Source organism: Vulpes vulpes, chromosome 2 (genome assembly GCF_048418805.1).
Source record: "Vulpes vulpes isolate BD-2025 chromosome 2, VulVul3, whole genome shotgun sequence".
Taxonomy (NCBI): Eukaryota; Metazoa; Chordata; class Mammalia; order Carnivora; family Canidae; genus Vulpes; species Vulpes vulpes.
Window position 1 is genome coordinate 148579392 of NC_132781.1, and position 16913 is coordinate 148596304.

Consider the following 16913-nt stretch of genomic DNA (forward strand, 5'->3'; position numbering starts at 1 on the left):
GTCTCAGGATTGAGTCCCACATTGAGTTCCCTGTGAGGAACCTGCTTCTCTCTCTGCTGTGTCTCTGCCTCTTTCTGTCTCTCATGAATAAATAAATAAAATATTAAAAAAAAAAAAGGCTTTATGGGGGGCACCTGGCTGACTCTGTCAGTAGAGCATGTGGCTCTTGGACTTGGGGTCGTGAGTTCAGGTTCCATGTTAGGCATAGAGTTTACTTAAAAAATAAAAACAGTTTAAAAAGATAAAAGCTTTATAGTTTTGCTTTCACGTATATGTATTTACTATATTTAGAACTGATTTGTCAATATGGTTTGAGGTAGGAATCCACTGAAATTTTTCCCTTGTATTGTCCTAGCTGATTTACTGAAAAGTCTGTTGTCGCCCCATTGATCTAAGTGCCAGCTCTTTTATGTATGAGATGTCCATATTTGTTCATTCATTCCACAAATACTTAGTAAGCACCAGCTTTATGCCAAGCAGTGTGTATGGGTCTGTTTCTGGGCTCTGTGTTCTGTTGACTTGGTCTGTTTATTACCCCATATGCCAATACCCAGTGGCTTAATTATAATGGTTCTTCGGTACGTCTTGATACCTAGTAGCACAAGTCCTTCCACTTTGTTCTTTTTTAAAAAAAAAAAAAAAGTGACTTGCGGGAAGCATGGGTGGCTTAGCGTTTGAGCGTCTGTCTTTGGCTCAGGGCGTGATCCCGGGGTTCTGGGATCGAGTCCCACATCAGGCTGTCTGCGAGAAGCAAGCAGATAAAAAAAACAGGCAGAGGGAGAAGCAGGCTCCCTGCAGGGAGCCTGATGTGGGACTTGATCCTGGAGCACCAGGATCATGCCCTGAGCCAAAGGCAGATGCTCAACCGCTGAGCCACCCAGGCATCCCCTCATAAAGCTTTTAAAGGATGAACTTAGGAGAAGACCCTAAGGGTTGAGGATTTTATTTTCTTTTCTCTTTTCTTTCTTTCTTTCTTTCTTAGTAATCTTCACAGCTAACATGGGGCTCAAACTCACGATCTGGAGATAAAGAGTTGCATGCTCTTCTGACTAAACTAGTCAGGTGCTCCAAGGGAAGGATTTCTAGAGACACAAATGCACTTATAACGGAAACAATTAATAAATATGACTATATTAAAATCAGTAATTTCTGTTCATTAAAGATAGAGTAAAAAGACAAAACCAGAGTAGAAGATATTTAGAGCAGGGCGCCTGGGTAGCACAGTTGGTTAAGCATCTCTTAGTTTTGACTCAGGTAGTGATCTCAGGGGGTTGTGGGATCCAGACCCACACTGGGCTCCATTCTCAGCAGTTTGCTTAAAGAATTTCTCTCTCCCTCTGCTCCTTCCTGCCGTGTACTCTTTCTCTCAAATAAATAATCTTAAAAAAAAAAAAAGATATTTAGAGCAATAAACTGACACTGGACTACCTCTACTAAAATAAAATACTACTACAAATTGGTAAGGGAAAAAACTCACACCCTTGGGATTGAGAGTCATTCACTTCACTGACTAAGCCAGCCAGGCACCTCTCAAGCTATCACTTACACACTGCCAGTGGGAGTATAAATTCATTTGACTACAATGAAAAGCAACGTAGCATTTGTTATTCACATACCCTCCAGTCCAGCAGTTCCAGTACTAGAGAAACAGTCAAAAGAAACTTTTGCATACATGCACTAAGAGATATGTACAAGAATATCCAAAGCACTGTTCCTAACATTAAAAAGTGAAATACAAATTAAGATCATGGGAGAATGGATAAATTGAAAGATAATGACAAAATATTTTTCAGCAGAGAAAAATTGAAAAACTATAGCTATATGCAGCAAGGTGGTTGGATTTTACTAACATAATATTGTGTGATAAAATAACAAGTCACAAGAGGCACCTGGCTGGCTCAGTTGGAAGAGTATGCAGCTTGCTTGCTTGCTTGCTTGCTTTTTTAAGATTTTATTTAGTTATTTGAGAGAGAAGTCAGAGGAGGAGCAAAGGGAAAGAAGAGGGAAAGCAGACTCTTCCCTGCACACAGAGCCCAGGACCTTGAGTTCATGACTTGAGCTGACATCAGACACTTATCCAACTAAGCCATCCCGGTTCCCCCAGAAGAGCATGTAACTTTTGATCAGAGAGTCATGAGTTTGAGCCCTATGTTGGGTGTGGAGATTATTAAAAATAAATAAACTTTTTAAATAAAAGATATATTTATTTATTCAAGAGAGACAGAGACAGAGACATAGGCAGAGGGAGTATAGGCTGCTCAGAGGGAGCCCAATGCAGGACTGGATCCCAGATCCTGGTATCACACCCTGAGCCAAAGGCAGATGCTCAATTGCTGAGCCACCCAGGCGTCCCTAAATAAAGAAACTTAAAAAAAAAAGATTACATGTAGGACACCTCTTTTTAAAAGTTCAAAAATAAGTAAATAATTACTATATATTGTTTAGGCATACACACAAGATAAACATTTTTTTAAAAGATAGAAATAATAAACACAAAATTTAGAGGTGATCAGGGTGTAGGAATATTGATGTCTCAACACCCATTAAAATATTGAATAAGCAGTAAAATATATTTTTCTTTTCTTTTTTTCTTTTTTTTTAAGATTTTGTTTATTTATTCATGAGAGACACAGAGAGAAAGCAGAGATACAGGCAGAAGGAGAAGCAGGCTCCATGCAGGGAGCCTGATGTGGGGCTCAATCCCGGGTCTCCAGGATCATGCCCTGAGCCACCCAGGCATCCCAGATATATATTTTCAAAAGACCAAAAATGACCTTCCTTTGATGCTTATGAGCCAAGGATAACATTTATCTCAATTCTGTATATCCAAGGTCCAATTAAAACAAAACAGACAATCAAGTAGGAAAATGGGTAAAAGGCTTGAAAAGGGACTTGGAAAAGGAAACTTGAATGGCCAATAAACATACAAAAAGATCCTTACTCTCCCTAGGTTGAAATCAAGGAAAACATAAATCAAAAAAAAAAAAGTTAAAGTATCATTTCACGTTAAGCTAAACTGACAAAAAAATTAAATATGACAAAATCAAGTGTTGGCAAAGACTTAAAGCAACTGCAATTCTTCTACATTGCTGGCAACTGGAAACCATTTTGACTCCCTAATAAGGGTAAATATGTACATATGTCCTGTAGTATATTCTTTCAATGAAATACAGTGAAAATAAATCCAGCTGTGTGCATCAATATGTATGATTCTCAAGAACATGTTGAGCAAAAAAGGTAGGTCACATAATCAGTACTGTATGACTCCATTCACATAACATTCAAACACGTAAAACTAGAACATGTATTGTTTAAGAATATATACTGGTAAAATTATCTTTAAAAAGCTAGGAAATAGGGACACCTGGGTGGCTCAGCGGTTGAGCATCTGCCTTTGACTCCAGGCATGATCGCAGAGTCCTGGGATTGAATCCCGCATTGGGCTCCCCACAGGGAGCCTGCTTCTCCCTTTGCCTATATCTCTGCCTCTCTCTCTCTCTGTGTCTCTCATGAATAAATAAATAAGATCTTTAGGGCAGCCCCAGTGGCGCAGCGGTTTAGCGCCGCCTACAGCCCAAGGTATAATCCTGGAGACCCAGGATCGAGTCCCATGTCGGGTTCCCTGAATGGGGAGCCTGCTTCTCCCTCTGCCTGTGTCTCTGCCTCTCTCTCTCTCTCTCTCTCTGTCTCTATGAATAAATAAATAAAATCTTAAAAAAAAAAAAAAAAGGCAAGGAAATAACACATCCTAAATACAGGGCAGAGATTAACTCTGGGGAAGAGGAGAGCAAAGAGGATCAGGGAATGGTATATAGGGGCTTTAGCAGTCATGGCAATGTTTGTTTGCTTAAACTAGATGGTATTAATTGTATTGTGATTCTTTATACCTTCCACATATTTTACAAAAATTCTTTCATATCTACTCAATATTGTATAAAAACATTTTTTAAAAAAAGCACAAAAGAACAGAAGGCGATGAATAAGAAGCCTGGGAATATACAAAATTAGCATCCAAGGCAAGAAAGAGAGCAGAATTGTTGATTATGTAAATAGGAAGGTTCCTGGATGAAAAATGAGGATATAGATTCTGGGAGAGATTAATTAGATGTGTGGAGGCAGAATTGGGGGAGGGACCAACTGTGTGAAAGACTTCAATATGTCTCCTTCAGGTATAGAGACAGAATACAACAACTTTTTTTTTTTAAGATTTGATTTTTAAGTAATCTCCACATCCAACATAGGGCTCAAACTTACAACCCTGAGATCAACAGTCCCATGCTCTACTGACTGAGGCAGCCAGGTGCCCCAGAATACAGCAACTTCTATAAGAAATCTACGGAGCTTCTTCCAGGTCTGACTCTCAAAAGCCATCAATTTTAGGAAAGATATTAAAATAGCTATCTGTGTTTTGGGAAAGGAATATTAGGATCACAGCCCAGAGAAAGGAGAAGATAGAATGAATGCACAGAAACACTGTTGGGGGAAGAGGATCAAAGATTCATACCCAAGAGAAGGAAACAGATCACATTAAACAGAACCAGTTTAAAGATTTAAGAGAGTATACTGGAATTTCACTTTAGAAGTTTACAATAATACCTACAGATAAAGAAATTGCCAAGGTATTATTTTTTTTAAAGATTTTATTTATTCATTCATGAGAGACACAAAGAGAAGGCAGAGACATAGGCAGAGAGAGAAGCAGGCTCCATGCAGAGAGCCTGATGTAGTACTCGATCCCAGAACTCCAGGATCACACCCTGGGCTGAAGGCAGATGTTCAACCACTGAGCCACCCAGGCGTCTTGCCAAGAGGTGGTATTATCACTACAACAACCACTGTTAGATGCTTCCCAAAGAACCATTTTCTCTCTTCTTGTTAACAGATCTCAATTTGGTTGGGTGTTAATGCACTCAGCCAAAGGAATCAAATGTGATTAGTCTAAGCCAATTGCTGGTGAATGATCTAAGGATGGCAAATGACCCAGTGAGATTTAAGGGGAAATCGGTTGGGAAACTTCTAGGAAGGGTTTTCCTCTCTAATAAAGAAGACAGTGTGGGATGGGGATAGTGGAAAATGATCCATTTGCCACCACTTCCCTTCTTCTTTGTATTCTGTTGTACAAACTCTTAACACTTGGAGCTGAGACACCCATCATGGGATTTCAAGGCAAAAAACAAAAGGATAAAATCAAATAAGCTGGGGCATCTGGGTGGCTCAGTCAGTTAAGTGTTTACCTCTTGATTTCAGCTCAGGTCATAATTTCATGGGTCACAAGATCCGCCCCGCATCAGGTTCCACGGTACTCAGGAGGTTGTTTTGTTTTTTGTTTTGTTTTAATTTTTTTTTAAGATTTTATTTATTTATTTCTGAGAATACACAGAGAGGAGAGAGAGAAACAGAGACACAGGCAGAGGGAGAAGCAGGCGCCACGCAAGGAGCCTGACGTGGGACTCGATCCCGGGTCTCCAGGATCAGGCCCTGGGCCGAAGGCGGCGCTACACTGCTTGAGCCACCCGGGCTGCCCCTGTTTTTTTTTTTTTTTTAACTCAGGAGGTTTGCTTGAGATTCTCTCTCCCTCTCCCTTTGCCTCTCCCTTCCCCCCACTTGCACACGTGCATGCATGCACTCTCTTTATACACACACACACACACACACACATACACACACACACAGAAAATAAATAAAACTTAAAAAAAAAATCAGGGGCACCCGGGGTGGCTCAGTGGTTGAGCATCTGCCTTTGCAAAGCTCAGGTCATGATCTCCGAATCCTGGGATCAAGTCTCCACATTGGGCTCCCTGTGGGGAACCCGCCTCTCCCTCTGCCTATGTCTCTATCTCTTTCTCTCTCTCTCTCTCTCTCTGGCTCTCATGAGTAAATAAAAAATATTTAAAACAAACAGACAAACAAACAAACAAACAAAAACAATCAAATAAGCTAAGGATGACTGAGCAGGAGAGAATAAGCCTGGGTCTCTGATGATATCATCAAAAAATTCTGAGACCATCTACTTCTAGAGTTCTTGTTAAAATATTGCTTAGGGCGGGTTGCCTGGTGGCTCAGTTGGTTAGGCATCTGACTCTTGATCTCAGCTCAGTTCATGATCTCAGGGTTTTTTGTTTTTTTTTTTTTTTTAAAGATTTTATTTATTTATTCATGAGAGATACAGAGAGAGAGGCAGAGAGAGAAGCAGGCTCCATGCAGGGAGCCCAATGTGGGACTCAATCCCAGGTCTCCAGGATCATGTCCTGGGCTTAAGGCAGCGCTAAACCACTGAGCCACCCAGGCTGCCCTGATCTCAGGGTTTTGAATTCAAGCCCCACACTGGGCTCCACACTAGATGTGGAGTCTACTTAAAATATATATATATCAAAAAAAAAAAAAATATATATATATATGTATATATCTTAGGTTGAGGGAGTAGGAGGAGGACAAATGGACACATAAAGACTCTGGAACCAAAAAGATATGGGTTGGAGTCTTAGGTTCATGTCAATCATCTTCTCTGACCTTGTTTCTTCAGCTATAAATTAAGGTTGCTATAAGGATTATATGAAATAACAGGTAGCCCTGGCCTACCACCCAAGCAATCTTCAATAAATGTTCATTTATTTTTCCTTACTTGAAGATAGGATCCATTTTTTAATACTTCAGTATCACTCATGGAGTTTAATATAGTCCCTGGGATATGACAAGTATTCAACAAAAATATACTGAATGAGGGGATCCCTGGGTGGCGCAGCGGTTTAGCGCCTGCCTTTGGCCCAGGGCGCAATCCTGGAGACCCGGGATCAAGTCCCACGTCGGGCTCCCGGTGCATGGAGCCTGCTTCTCCCTCTGCCTGTGTCTCTGCCTCTCTCTCTCTCTCTGTGTGACTATCATAAATAAATAAATAAATAAATACATACATACATACATACATACTGAATGAATGAAAGAGAGAAAGAGGGCTTGAGGTAACTTTTGAAGATGAGTAAAATATGACTGGGCAGGATGGGGGAGAAAGAGGCAGAATCTGATCTAAGGGTTCTGAGAGGGGAGTGACAGAAAAGGAGGCAAGCTAGAGCCAGATTAGCAAGGTATAGATGTGTAAGAGGGAACTCTGGAAGGTCTCGGCGCTCGCTATTCCACATTCAGGTATCCTCTTTTTATCTAAATGCTAGTCTACTCCCTAGAGTCCCTCAAAACCTCTGTCTGCTACCTTTTATGTTTTTCATTCTCAGATGCCTTTCACACCTGACAAAGGTCTCTGGTCCCACATCTGCCTGCTCCTCTGTCTACCTTCCCTCCTTGCTTCCCCAGCTGCCTCCAGTGGCTCTAGGGACATAACAGGGCCATCTGAGACAGAAGACTCATCTCCTTTCAGTCTCTGGAATGGTGAGGAAGGATACTGCTGTTGCTAGGTTACTTAAGCTGCCGGCACAGACTTTAACCACAGACTCTTAGGCTCTAACCATAAGGCAACATAGGCCCCAGCCCTTCTTTATTTTCTCATTTGGACCTTTGCAACAGCCTAACTGGCTTCCCTACTAAAATGCATGCCTGGAGGCTCCTGACTGGCTCAGTTGGTGGAGCATGTGACTCTTGATCTCGAGGCTGAGAGTTTTCACCCCATACCGGGCAGATTACTTAGCACCTGGGTGGCTCAGTCGGTTTAAGCATCCAACTCTTGGTTTCAGCTCAAGTCATAGTCTCACGGTTGCAGGATCAAGCCTCATGTGTGGCTCTGCACTCAGTGCGGTCTGCTTCAAATTCTCTCTCCCTTTCCCTCCCACCCACTAACTCTATTTTTTAAAATTTAATTCATTTTTTTAATGTATTTGACAGAGAGAGAAAGCACAAGTAGGCATAGAGGGAGAAGCAGGGAGCCTCATGTGGGGCTCGATCCCAGAATCCTGAGATCATGACCTGACCGAAGGCAGACACTTAACCGACTGAGCCACCCAGCTGCATCCCCCCCCCAAAAAAAATAAATAAAATATTTTAAGAATAAATAAAAATAAAATGCATACCTGTTTTATCTCTCTTTGATTTAAAATCCATTACTTGGGGATGCCTGGCTGGCTCAGTCAGTAGAGCATGCAACTCACCATCTTAGGGTTGAAGTTCCAGCCCCACACTGGGTGTAGAGATTACTTAAAAAAAAATCTTTGGAGCACCTGGGTGGCATAATCAATTAAATGTCCAACTCTCAGTTTCAGCTCAGAATACAATCTCAAGGTCTTGAGATCAGGCCCCACATTACAGAATAATATGGATCCCTATCTTCTCTTTAAAAACTGATGGTGGGGGCACCACCAGTGGAGGCATCCCTCTCCATCTGCTCGTGTTCTCTCTCTCAAATAAATAAAATATTTAAAAAATAAATAAATAAAATAAAAACTGGTAGGTGGACAAAAATCAGACGGAACTGAGTCAAGCAGTTTAGAGTCTATGCTCTCTAGTAATTAGGGACTTGTCTAGCTCAACATAGTCCCAACTGCTCTTTTTTTAGGCATTGGATTTTTTTTTTTTTTAATCCTGGCCCATCAGAGTTGCTTATTACATAGTACAGCATATCCAATCCTTGCTGACCTCTCCAACTGTAGGTCCCTTTACTCACACCTGTGAGACCTTTACACTATAGCACTACCTAAAAACTACTCATAGTTTCCCCAAACACACCATACTATTCTCACCTCTTTGCCTTTTTTTTTTTTTTTTCCTCTTTGCCTTTTTGTTTACACTCTTCCCTTGGTCTAGAATGTCAGTCCCCTCCTGAACTCCTGGCTAAATTCTATTCAATATTTAAAATTCTGCTCAGATAGTACCTCCAGGAAACATTCCAAGGTTCCCTTCCTCCTTCACTTTTCATTATCTCTGTATCTTGTACATTATTTAATTGTGCACTCTCAGACTGTAGTACAATTTATTTGTGTACCTGTCAGTCTCCAGTACTGGAGCGAACCCTTTAAAAACAGAAATCTCTATCAATGTCTGCCACATAACAGCCCATTCGACACATCTGATGAATGAGTAGTTGAGAAAATGAGATAATATAACTAGAGCTGATGGGGTTAGGGAGTGGTGGGGGTCCCAGTAACTCACATAGATTTCCATTTTTCGGTAGAGACCATAGTTAAGTAGCAAATTGTGAGTCATACGGATTCGGTGAGGCTTCATTGGGTGGCCTTGTCCATAATAGTAATTTCCAACATCCCCTGAAGAAGAAAGAGTGACAGTTTCAGTGACACAGTTAGACATACATTCCCAGGAGAATCCAGGAATTTTTATAACCATCTCCTAATCAAATTCTTTCTCTTTCGTTCCAGTCCCCAAGATTCTCACCCACCTTGAGGAAGAGTTAACTCCAAAATAAAAGTAAAACAAACAAAAAAAACAAAATAAAAATAAAACACACAAAACAGGAACAACAAACAAAAAAAGCAGGGGACTCTGGTGAGTCCAGCACTTAAAGATATAAGCCTAGCCAATAGGCACTACACAATGTAAAAACAGTTCATTCCAAAGCTACTGGAGAATAGCAGGCAACGAGGTGAATCACCTCACCGTATCTGCAAAGAATTCACTCCTACAACAGAAAAATAACCATTACTATTCAGAATTATTATAAGTCACAGTTCACCTCTTTCATATTAAAACACTTTATGGGGTTAAAGCACATTTACATTTACTTTCTTAATGGATCCTCAGGGGCCGCCCTGGTGGTGCAGCGGTTTGGCGCAGCCTGCAGCCTGGGGTGTGATCCTGGAGACCCAGGATTGAGTCCCACATCAGGCTCCCTGCACAGAGCCTGCTTCTCCCTCTGCCTGTGTCTTTGCCTCTCTCTCTCTGTGTCTATGAATAAATAAATAAAATCTTAAAAAAAAATTAATGGATCCTCACAATAACCTGGTAAAACAGGAGTATTATTCCCATTGTATAGATAAGAAAACTAAACTCTTATCATCTCTAGCTTCCTCTATAGCAATTGACTTCTAATTGGTTCCTCGGTCTTCAACTCAAAACTATCTGCCACACTGACCAGTTATTTTTCTAACACACAGCTTTAATAACACCATTCCCCTGCTCAAAAACCCTTAATGACTCCCCATCTTCTACAGGATAAAGAACAACTTCACTAGCCTGGCATTCAACTCACAACGCTCCCTCTCCCGCTCTCTCCCTCTCCCAGCTCTCTACTCTAAACGGAAAAGGCAAACTATGGCCCTTGGGCCAAATACAACTAGCTGCCTGTTTCTTTGTAAATAAAATTTTATTGGAACACAGCCAAGCCCATTAGCTTAAATATTGTCTATGGCTGCTTTAACATTATAATAGCAGAGCTGAGTAAACAGTTGCCACAGAGACCCACCCATATAGCACACGAGGCCAAAAATATTATCTGGCCCTTTACAGAAAATCTGCTAATCTCTGTTCTAAACACACTGGATGATTATCAGCATCCTGAACATGGCATTCACCTTCACACCCAAGTAGTCTTTGTTAAGACTGTTCCTTTGACCCAGAATGTCCTTCCTTTTCCGATGACCCTCATACTACAAAGCCCAGCTTAAGTGCCAAACATATTCCTGATCAAAATATAAAAAAAGAATTAAAATTAAAATAAATGGCCATTTCCTCTCCATGCAATTTGTATATATCACTTAATAAATTTTGTTTTGTATCGGAATTACTTTATCTATTTATATACATAAGATTGGAAGCTCCTTGAATGCCAGGACAAATGCATTCTGTACATCATAAAGGCTGAATAAAGATTCAAGGAATTGAACTGAATGACTCAGAGAAGTTGTGTCTATTTAATATCACACAACAAATGATGCAGGCAGGGGTCAACTCTTCTTACTCCAAATCTAGTACCCTAAGAAGTTGCATTGGGTTTCCCAAGTACCTACTTCAGTTTGCCCTTAATATAGGGAGCTCAGTGAAACTCCTTGGCACAAAGTTCCTGGCACAAATATTCCAAAAATCAAGTGGGGGTGCCCAGCTGGCTCAGTCACTAGAGCATGTAACTCTTGATCTCAGGGCCATGAGTCTGAGCCCCACCTTGGACACAGAGCTTACTTAAAAAAAAAAAAAAAAAAAAAATGAAACAACAAAACAACTGAAAAACAAACAAGAATGAAGTAAACTGCACACCCAAGGATCCCTACTTAGAAGTCCATCAGATTGAGGCAGATTTTTGAGCACCAATAAAAAGGTCTCAACCTCTTATGCATCATGGTTGGGTGGTGTCAGTAACAGGCTTCATTCCACCGACTAATGCACTGTGGAGAATGTCACCAATAGCATCCAAACCACACTCCCAATTCTCTTTGCCATATACATGGCCAGGGACAATGGAAAACTTCTAAACAGCTAGATGTTTAGGATCTCACTCTCTTACCTTTTTTTTTTTTTTTTTTTTTTAAGATTTTATTTATTTATTCATGAGAGACACAGAGAGAGGCAGAGACACAGGCAGAGGGAGAAGCAGACTCCATGCAGGGAGCCCGACACGGGACTCGATCCTGGGTCTCCAGGATTGCACCCTGGGCTGAAGGCGGCGCCAAACTGCTGAGCCACCCAGGTTGCCCTCTTACCTGTCTTTTTAATATATTTTATTTTTTAGAACAATTTTAGATTTATAAAAAAAATTGCAGATAGTAGAGAGAGTTCTCAGACACCCCAGTTTCCCCTATTATCAGCATTCTACATGATAAAACATTTGCTACAATTAATGAACCAATATTGATACACTATCTTTGACTAAAAGCCCATGCTTTATTCAAACTCCCTTAGTTTTTATTACCATCCTTTTATCCTATTCTGTTAATCTTAGTAAGGCCTGTGAGGGCAAGAACTGTGCTGAAAGAGCCACAAGCCAGAGTATAGTATTTGGTGGCAGTCAATTGGGACCCTTGTCCCATATAGACACAGACTTTGAGATGTAGTAGCAGAGAAGGCACGTGGAAAATTTTGTTTCCAGAGACCTTCAGACCACCTTATCAGCCATGGCGATTGGTAGAACAGGTTCCCTAGGGATTGGTGGAGACATCCAGATGCAGACCCAATTTGAAGATGGATAGTAATATGACCAATACTGTTATGTAACTGGATTCCTGGCTTACCCAGGGCCTTAATCCCCAGCAAGTCCCCTGCCTATCAAACCTGAATTCAGCCAAGGCTTAGACTTGGAGAACTAAGATAACTTATCTAGAAGGCTAGGGGAGTACCTGACGTGGGGCCCAGAGGCACCATCCTTTTCTTAACAGCTTTTAATCCAGTTGCTGAGAGACTTTTTAAAAGAAATAGTCGTTTTTATTTAGATACTACCTTTATAGTTAGAGAGCTTTTCCCACTCTTCTCAATGTTTTTCAGGGTTTTTTTAAAAAATTTATATATATATATATATATATATATATATATATTTTTTTTTTTTTTTTTTTTTTTTTTTTTGAGAGAGAGAGAGAGAGAGAGAGAAAGAGATGGCAGAGGCGGGGAGGCTGAGGAAGAGGGAGGAGCAGACTCCCCACAGAGCAGGGAGCCCAATGAGGGGCTCAATCCCAGGATACTGGGATCATGACATGAGCCAAAAGCAGACACTTAACCAACTGAGCCACCCAGGTGCCCCTCAAGGTTTTTCGGTTTTATAGGAGTGACCTGAGGCCTACAAAGTTAAAGTAACTTGCCCAATACTGCAAAGCTTCTGAGTCCCATGCTCACCTCTGTAAAACTCACAAATGGTTTCTCAAAAAGTAACTCTCTTTCGTCTAAAAACTAAGGTCTTTCCACTTTTTCTCATTTTAAACTAATGGTGTAGAGATCACAAAACTGTGCAAACTCATATGGCTACAAAGTCAAAGGCTCCAGCCTGGAACGGGCCCTCACTGCTGCCCAGCAGTAATGGAAGGACTCTTCCAAACTTATTTCCTCAGCTCCCTCTTTCACAACAGCTACTTAACAGCTCAGGTTCATGACCTGAGCCAAAAGCAGATGCTCAACCACTGAGCCACCGAAGCACCCCTCCATTTGGATTTTGAATATGCTCAACCCTTAGCCACTATGTCCCTTTTTTTTTTAATGTCCCTCTTTATAAACAACTCTTTCTCTCTGCCTCAACCAAACTTCCTTTGAAAAGGGTTCAATCTGACGTCTTCTCTTCACCCATCCATTCATTCTCCAATCTACTGCAATCTAGTTTCACTGCAAACCTGCATAAGAAATAGTTCTTGCTGGGGATCCCTGGGTGGCGCAGCGGTTTGGCGCCTGCCTTTGGCCCAGGGCGCAATCCTGGAGACCTGGGATCGAATCCCATGTCGGGCTCCCAGTGCATGGAGCCTGCTTCTCCCTCTGCCTGTGTCTCTGGCTCTGTCTCTCCTTCTATCTCTCAAGAATAAATAAATAAAATCTTAAAAAAAAAAAAAAAAAAAGGAAATAGTTCTTGCCAACACCTGGCCACTCCCTCCTTCTTTTGGCTACTGTAACAAAGACTTCTGGTTCTTGAGGTGCCTGGGTGGCTCAGCTGGTTAAGTATCTGACTCACAGTAGTGAGTTCCAGCCTCATGGTGGGCTCCATGCTGAGAGTGGAGCTACTTAAAAACAACAAAGAAAAGACTTTCTGGTTCACTTATATTCCCTCTGTACAATTTAATCAGCAAGTATTTATTGAGAGCCCACTATGAACGAGGCACTGTTCTGGGGGCTGAGCATACAGAGCTAGATAAGACACCATCCCATTCCCTAAGGAGATTACCATCTAAGAAGAATGAACAAGTAAACAGGCAATTCCAATACACAGTGACAAGCACTATGACAGAAGGGTACAGAGCATAAAGAATACACTAGACTTTTCCTCAGTCCACTTCCTTAGAATTTCACCCGGAATCCTCTTTTCTTTCCACGTTGTATACAACTTCTCTGGTGAGGGACACCTGGGTGGCTAAGTGGTTGAGCATCTGCCTTCAATTCAGGTTGTGATTCCGGGGTCCTGGAATCAAGTTCCACATCAGACTCCACGCAGGGAGCCTGCTTCTACCTCTGCCTATGTCTGTGTCTCTCATGAATAAATAAGTAAAATCTTTAAAAAAAACAAAACAAACAAACAAAAAAACACTTCTTGGGTGATCACATCCTCTTTTTTTTTTTTTTTTTTTAAGATTTATTTATTTATTCATGAGAGACCCACAGAGAGAGAGAGGCAGAGACAGGCAAAGGGAGAAGCAGGCTCCATGTAGGGAGCCTGATGTGGGACTCGATGCCGGGTCTCCAGGATCACACCCTGGGCTGAAGGCAGTCACCAAACCACTGAGCCACCCAGGGATCCCCATGATCACATCCTCTTCTGTAACTAAAATTACCATCTGCATGCTGATAACTACCAAAAATCTCTACCTTCTCATTTCTATCTTCTAAACTGCAGACCTGGGATGCCTGGGTGGCTCAGTGGTTGAGCGTCTGCCTTCAGTTCAGGCCCTGATCTCCAGAGTCCTGGGATGGAGTCCCACACCAGGCTCCCTGTAGGGGGCCTGCATCTCCCTCTGCCTATGTCTCTGCCTCTCTCTCTCTCTCTCTGTCTCTCATGAATAAATAAATAAAATATTAAAAAAAAATAAAAAATAAACTGCAGACCTGAATAGCCAATTGCCTACTGGATACCTCTAAGCGGATATCCCCCAGTAGGGGTAGCCCTCAGTAAGTATTTTTAAGAGTAGAAATACAAAACCCAAAGTTATCGACTGATATAGCCTTCTCCAAACACATTAAACTGCCCAACCCAGGAGTTTGGGATACTTACCTTTTTCCTTACCCCTACATTCATAAACTTAATTTCTTTCAGAGTGATAGCTCTAAGGTATAAATCTGATGATGTCACTAACCTTGCACAAAACTTCAATGATTCACAAGTGCACTCAGAATAAAGTCCAACTTCCCTAAGCCAGTGTGTCCAGCCCTTCAGGATCTAGTCTCCGAATACTTCTCCAGCCTCATGACTTTCAACTTTTCCCTCCACCCTATTCCCTGACCTTCTACACTCTGCCCTCAAACCTATACTGTACACACACCTGTGGTCTTTCAAAAATGCTGTCCTAAAAAAAAAAAAAAAAAAAATGCTGTCCTCTCTCTTCTAAATTTACGGTTCTCTTTGCCTTCCCTGGGTTTGGCTACTAACTCCTGTTCTTCAGGTCCTAACTGAGATGGCACCTCCTGCCCCAAGTGGGCAGTCTCAGTTGGGTGCCTCTCCTCTGTGCTCCCCAAACACTCTGAGCTCTCCTTTATCCCAGCATGATCCTGGAAGGCAATTCTGTGTCACTGTCCATCTATCTTCCCATCCAGGCTGAGAGGACAATGAGAAGTGACCTGATCAGCCCCATGGCCTCAGCACCTAAATGTCCCTAGTACAGAGTAAGCCATTCCAGGCTTCTGTTACATGAAAAAGTCTGTTTTAACAGGTTGTATCTTTCTCCTTCCAAGCCCAGGGGCCCCATTTCCAGCAGCAAAGTGTAGGCCCAGCTGAGAAACGGAGGGGGCGGGGGGGGGTGGGGGAGGCTGGTGACAGGAGGTGAGGACTCTTGCAGGACTCTCACCAAAAAGGATGAGGAAGCAAAGGGGTAGAGGAAGACTTCTGTATTCTCGGCAGGAAAACACATCCTTGCACCCTTCTCCACCAGATCCTGCCTCACCCTCAGACTCAGCCTCCTCTCCTGGGGTCCCACTCAAACTCTCTCCATCAGGCTTCCTGAGAACCACCCCCCTCCAGCCAAGTTACAGCAGGCTTCCTCAGAAGACCCCCACTCGGCCTCAGCCTCTTCCCTCAGCCTCGACTTCCTTTCCTTTCCTTTCCTCTGAGCCTCCTCCCTCAGCCTCCACCTCCTGCTCTCAGCCTCCTCACCCTGCCTCCTCCCTCCCCCTGCCCTCTTTACTGAGCCTCCTCCCTCAGCCTCGACCTCTTTCCTCTCAGCCTCTTCCCTCTGAGCCTCCTCTCTCAGCCTCGTCCTCCTCGCAGCCTCCTCTTCTCAGCCTTTCCCCAACGCCTCAGCCTCTCCCAGCCTCCCCGCTCGCATCTCCTCAGCCTCCCTCTCCCGGCCCCGGCCCGGCCCCGCCCCCGCCGCGCGCACGGTGCTCACCGTCGTAGTAGTAACAGACTTTCCTCCTGGTGCCCTGAGTCTGCGCCATCTTGCTCGCCTCCCGTCCCTCCCGTCAGTCAGTCCGTCCGGCCTCCCGCCCGCGGCTCCGCTCGGCGTCCGACCCAGGGGGGGAGGGGGCGGGCCTCCCGCCCGCTCCGCCCGTCCCCTCCCGGGCTCACCTATAGCCGCGCAGCCCGGGCACGGCTCCAGCCAATCAGCTCGCGCAGGGACGGCCCGGAACTCGGCAGGGGGCAAGGGCAGCCCTGAGAGGCTGCCGAGGGCCCCCTGGGCCTGTACCAAGGTCTGCGACAGGGGGGTGGGGGAGCTGCCCGGGGACCGTACCATTAGTCCCGGGGGAAGAAAACGGATCCATACACTTCGCCGTCCCGTTTCGGTGTTGGAAGTGCGCTGGGAGACCAGAAGCCAACTTTGTCGTTTTATGGAAAATCAACTGAAGCCTGCGGGGAGGAAAGTGACTTGCACAAGGTCACTCAGCTAAGGACCGGGCTGAACCTGGCTTGGAGCCTGAGTTTGGAATCAACTTGACAAAGGAAAGAAAACTGCTGTGGACCAAGTGCTGTGCAACCCCTTTACCGACGTTTATCTCAACGATTGCTCACAAAAGCTTTGGAAGAGGCTTTTTATTCCCGTTTTATGGATAAGGATAATGAACTTCAGACCTTTGTGACTTGCTCAGTCACACAATTAGGAATTAAATTCACCTTTCACTAGTACAGATTTTCTGAATGCCTGCTGTGCACCGGAGACACTGTAGGGAAGGGGCCGAACCCAGCCTTTCTTACC

General features: G+C 43.2%; 1 protein-coding gene across 1 annotated transcript in view; it reads right to left on the reverse strand.

Annotated features, from left to right (window-relative positions):
* Positions 1–16281, reverse strand: part of HDAC1 (histone deacetylase 1) — a 34556-nt gene extending 18275 nt beyond the window's left edge. The window contains exons 1-2 of the mRNA XM_026014472.2: positions 16110–16281; positions 9088–9200 (exon numbers count right to left, since the gene is read on the reverse strand). Coding sequence (XP_025870257.1) covers positions 9088–9200; positions 16110–16158 — 162 coding nt within the window. The 5' untranslated portion in view covers positions 16159–16281. The remainder of the gene's footprint in view (positions 1–9087; positions 9201–16109) is intronic.
* Positions 16282–16913: the final 632 nt, after the last annotated feature.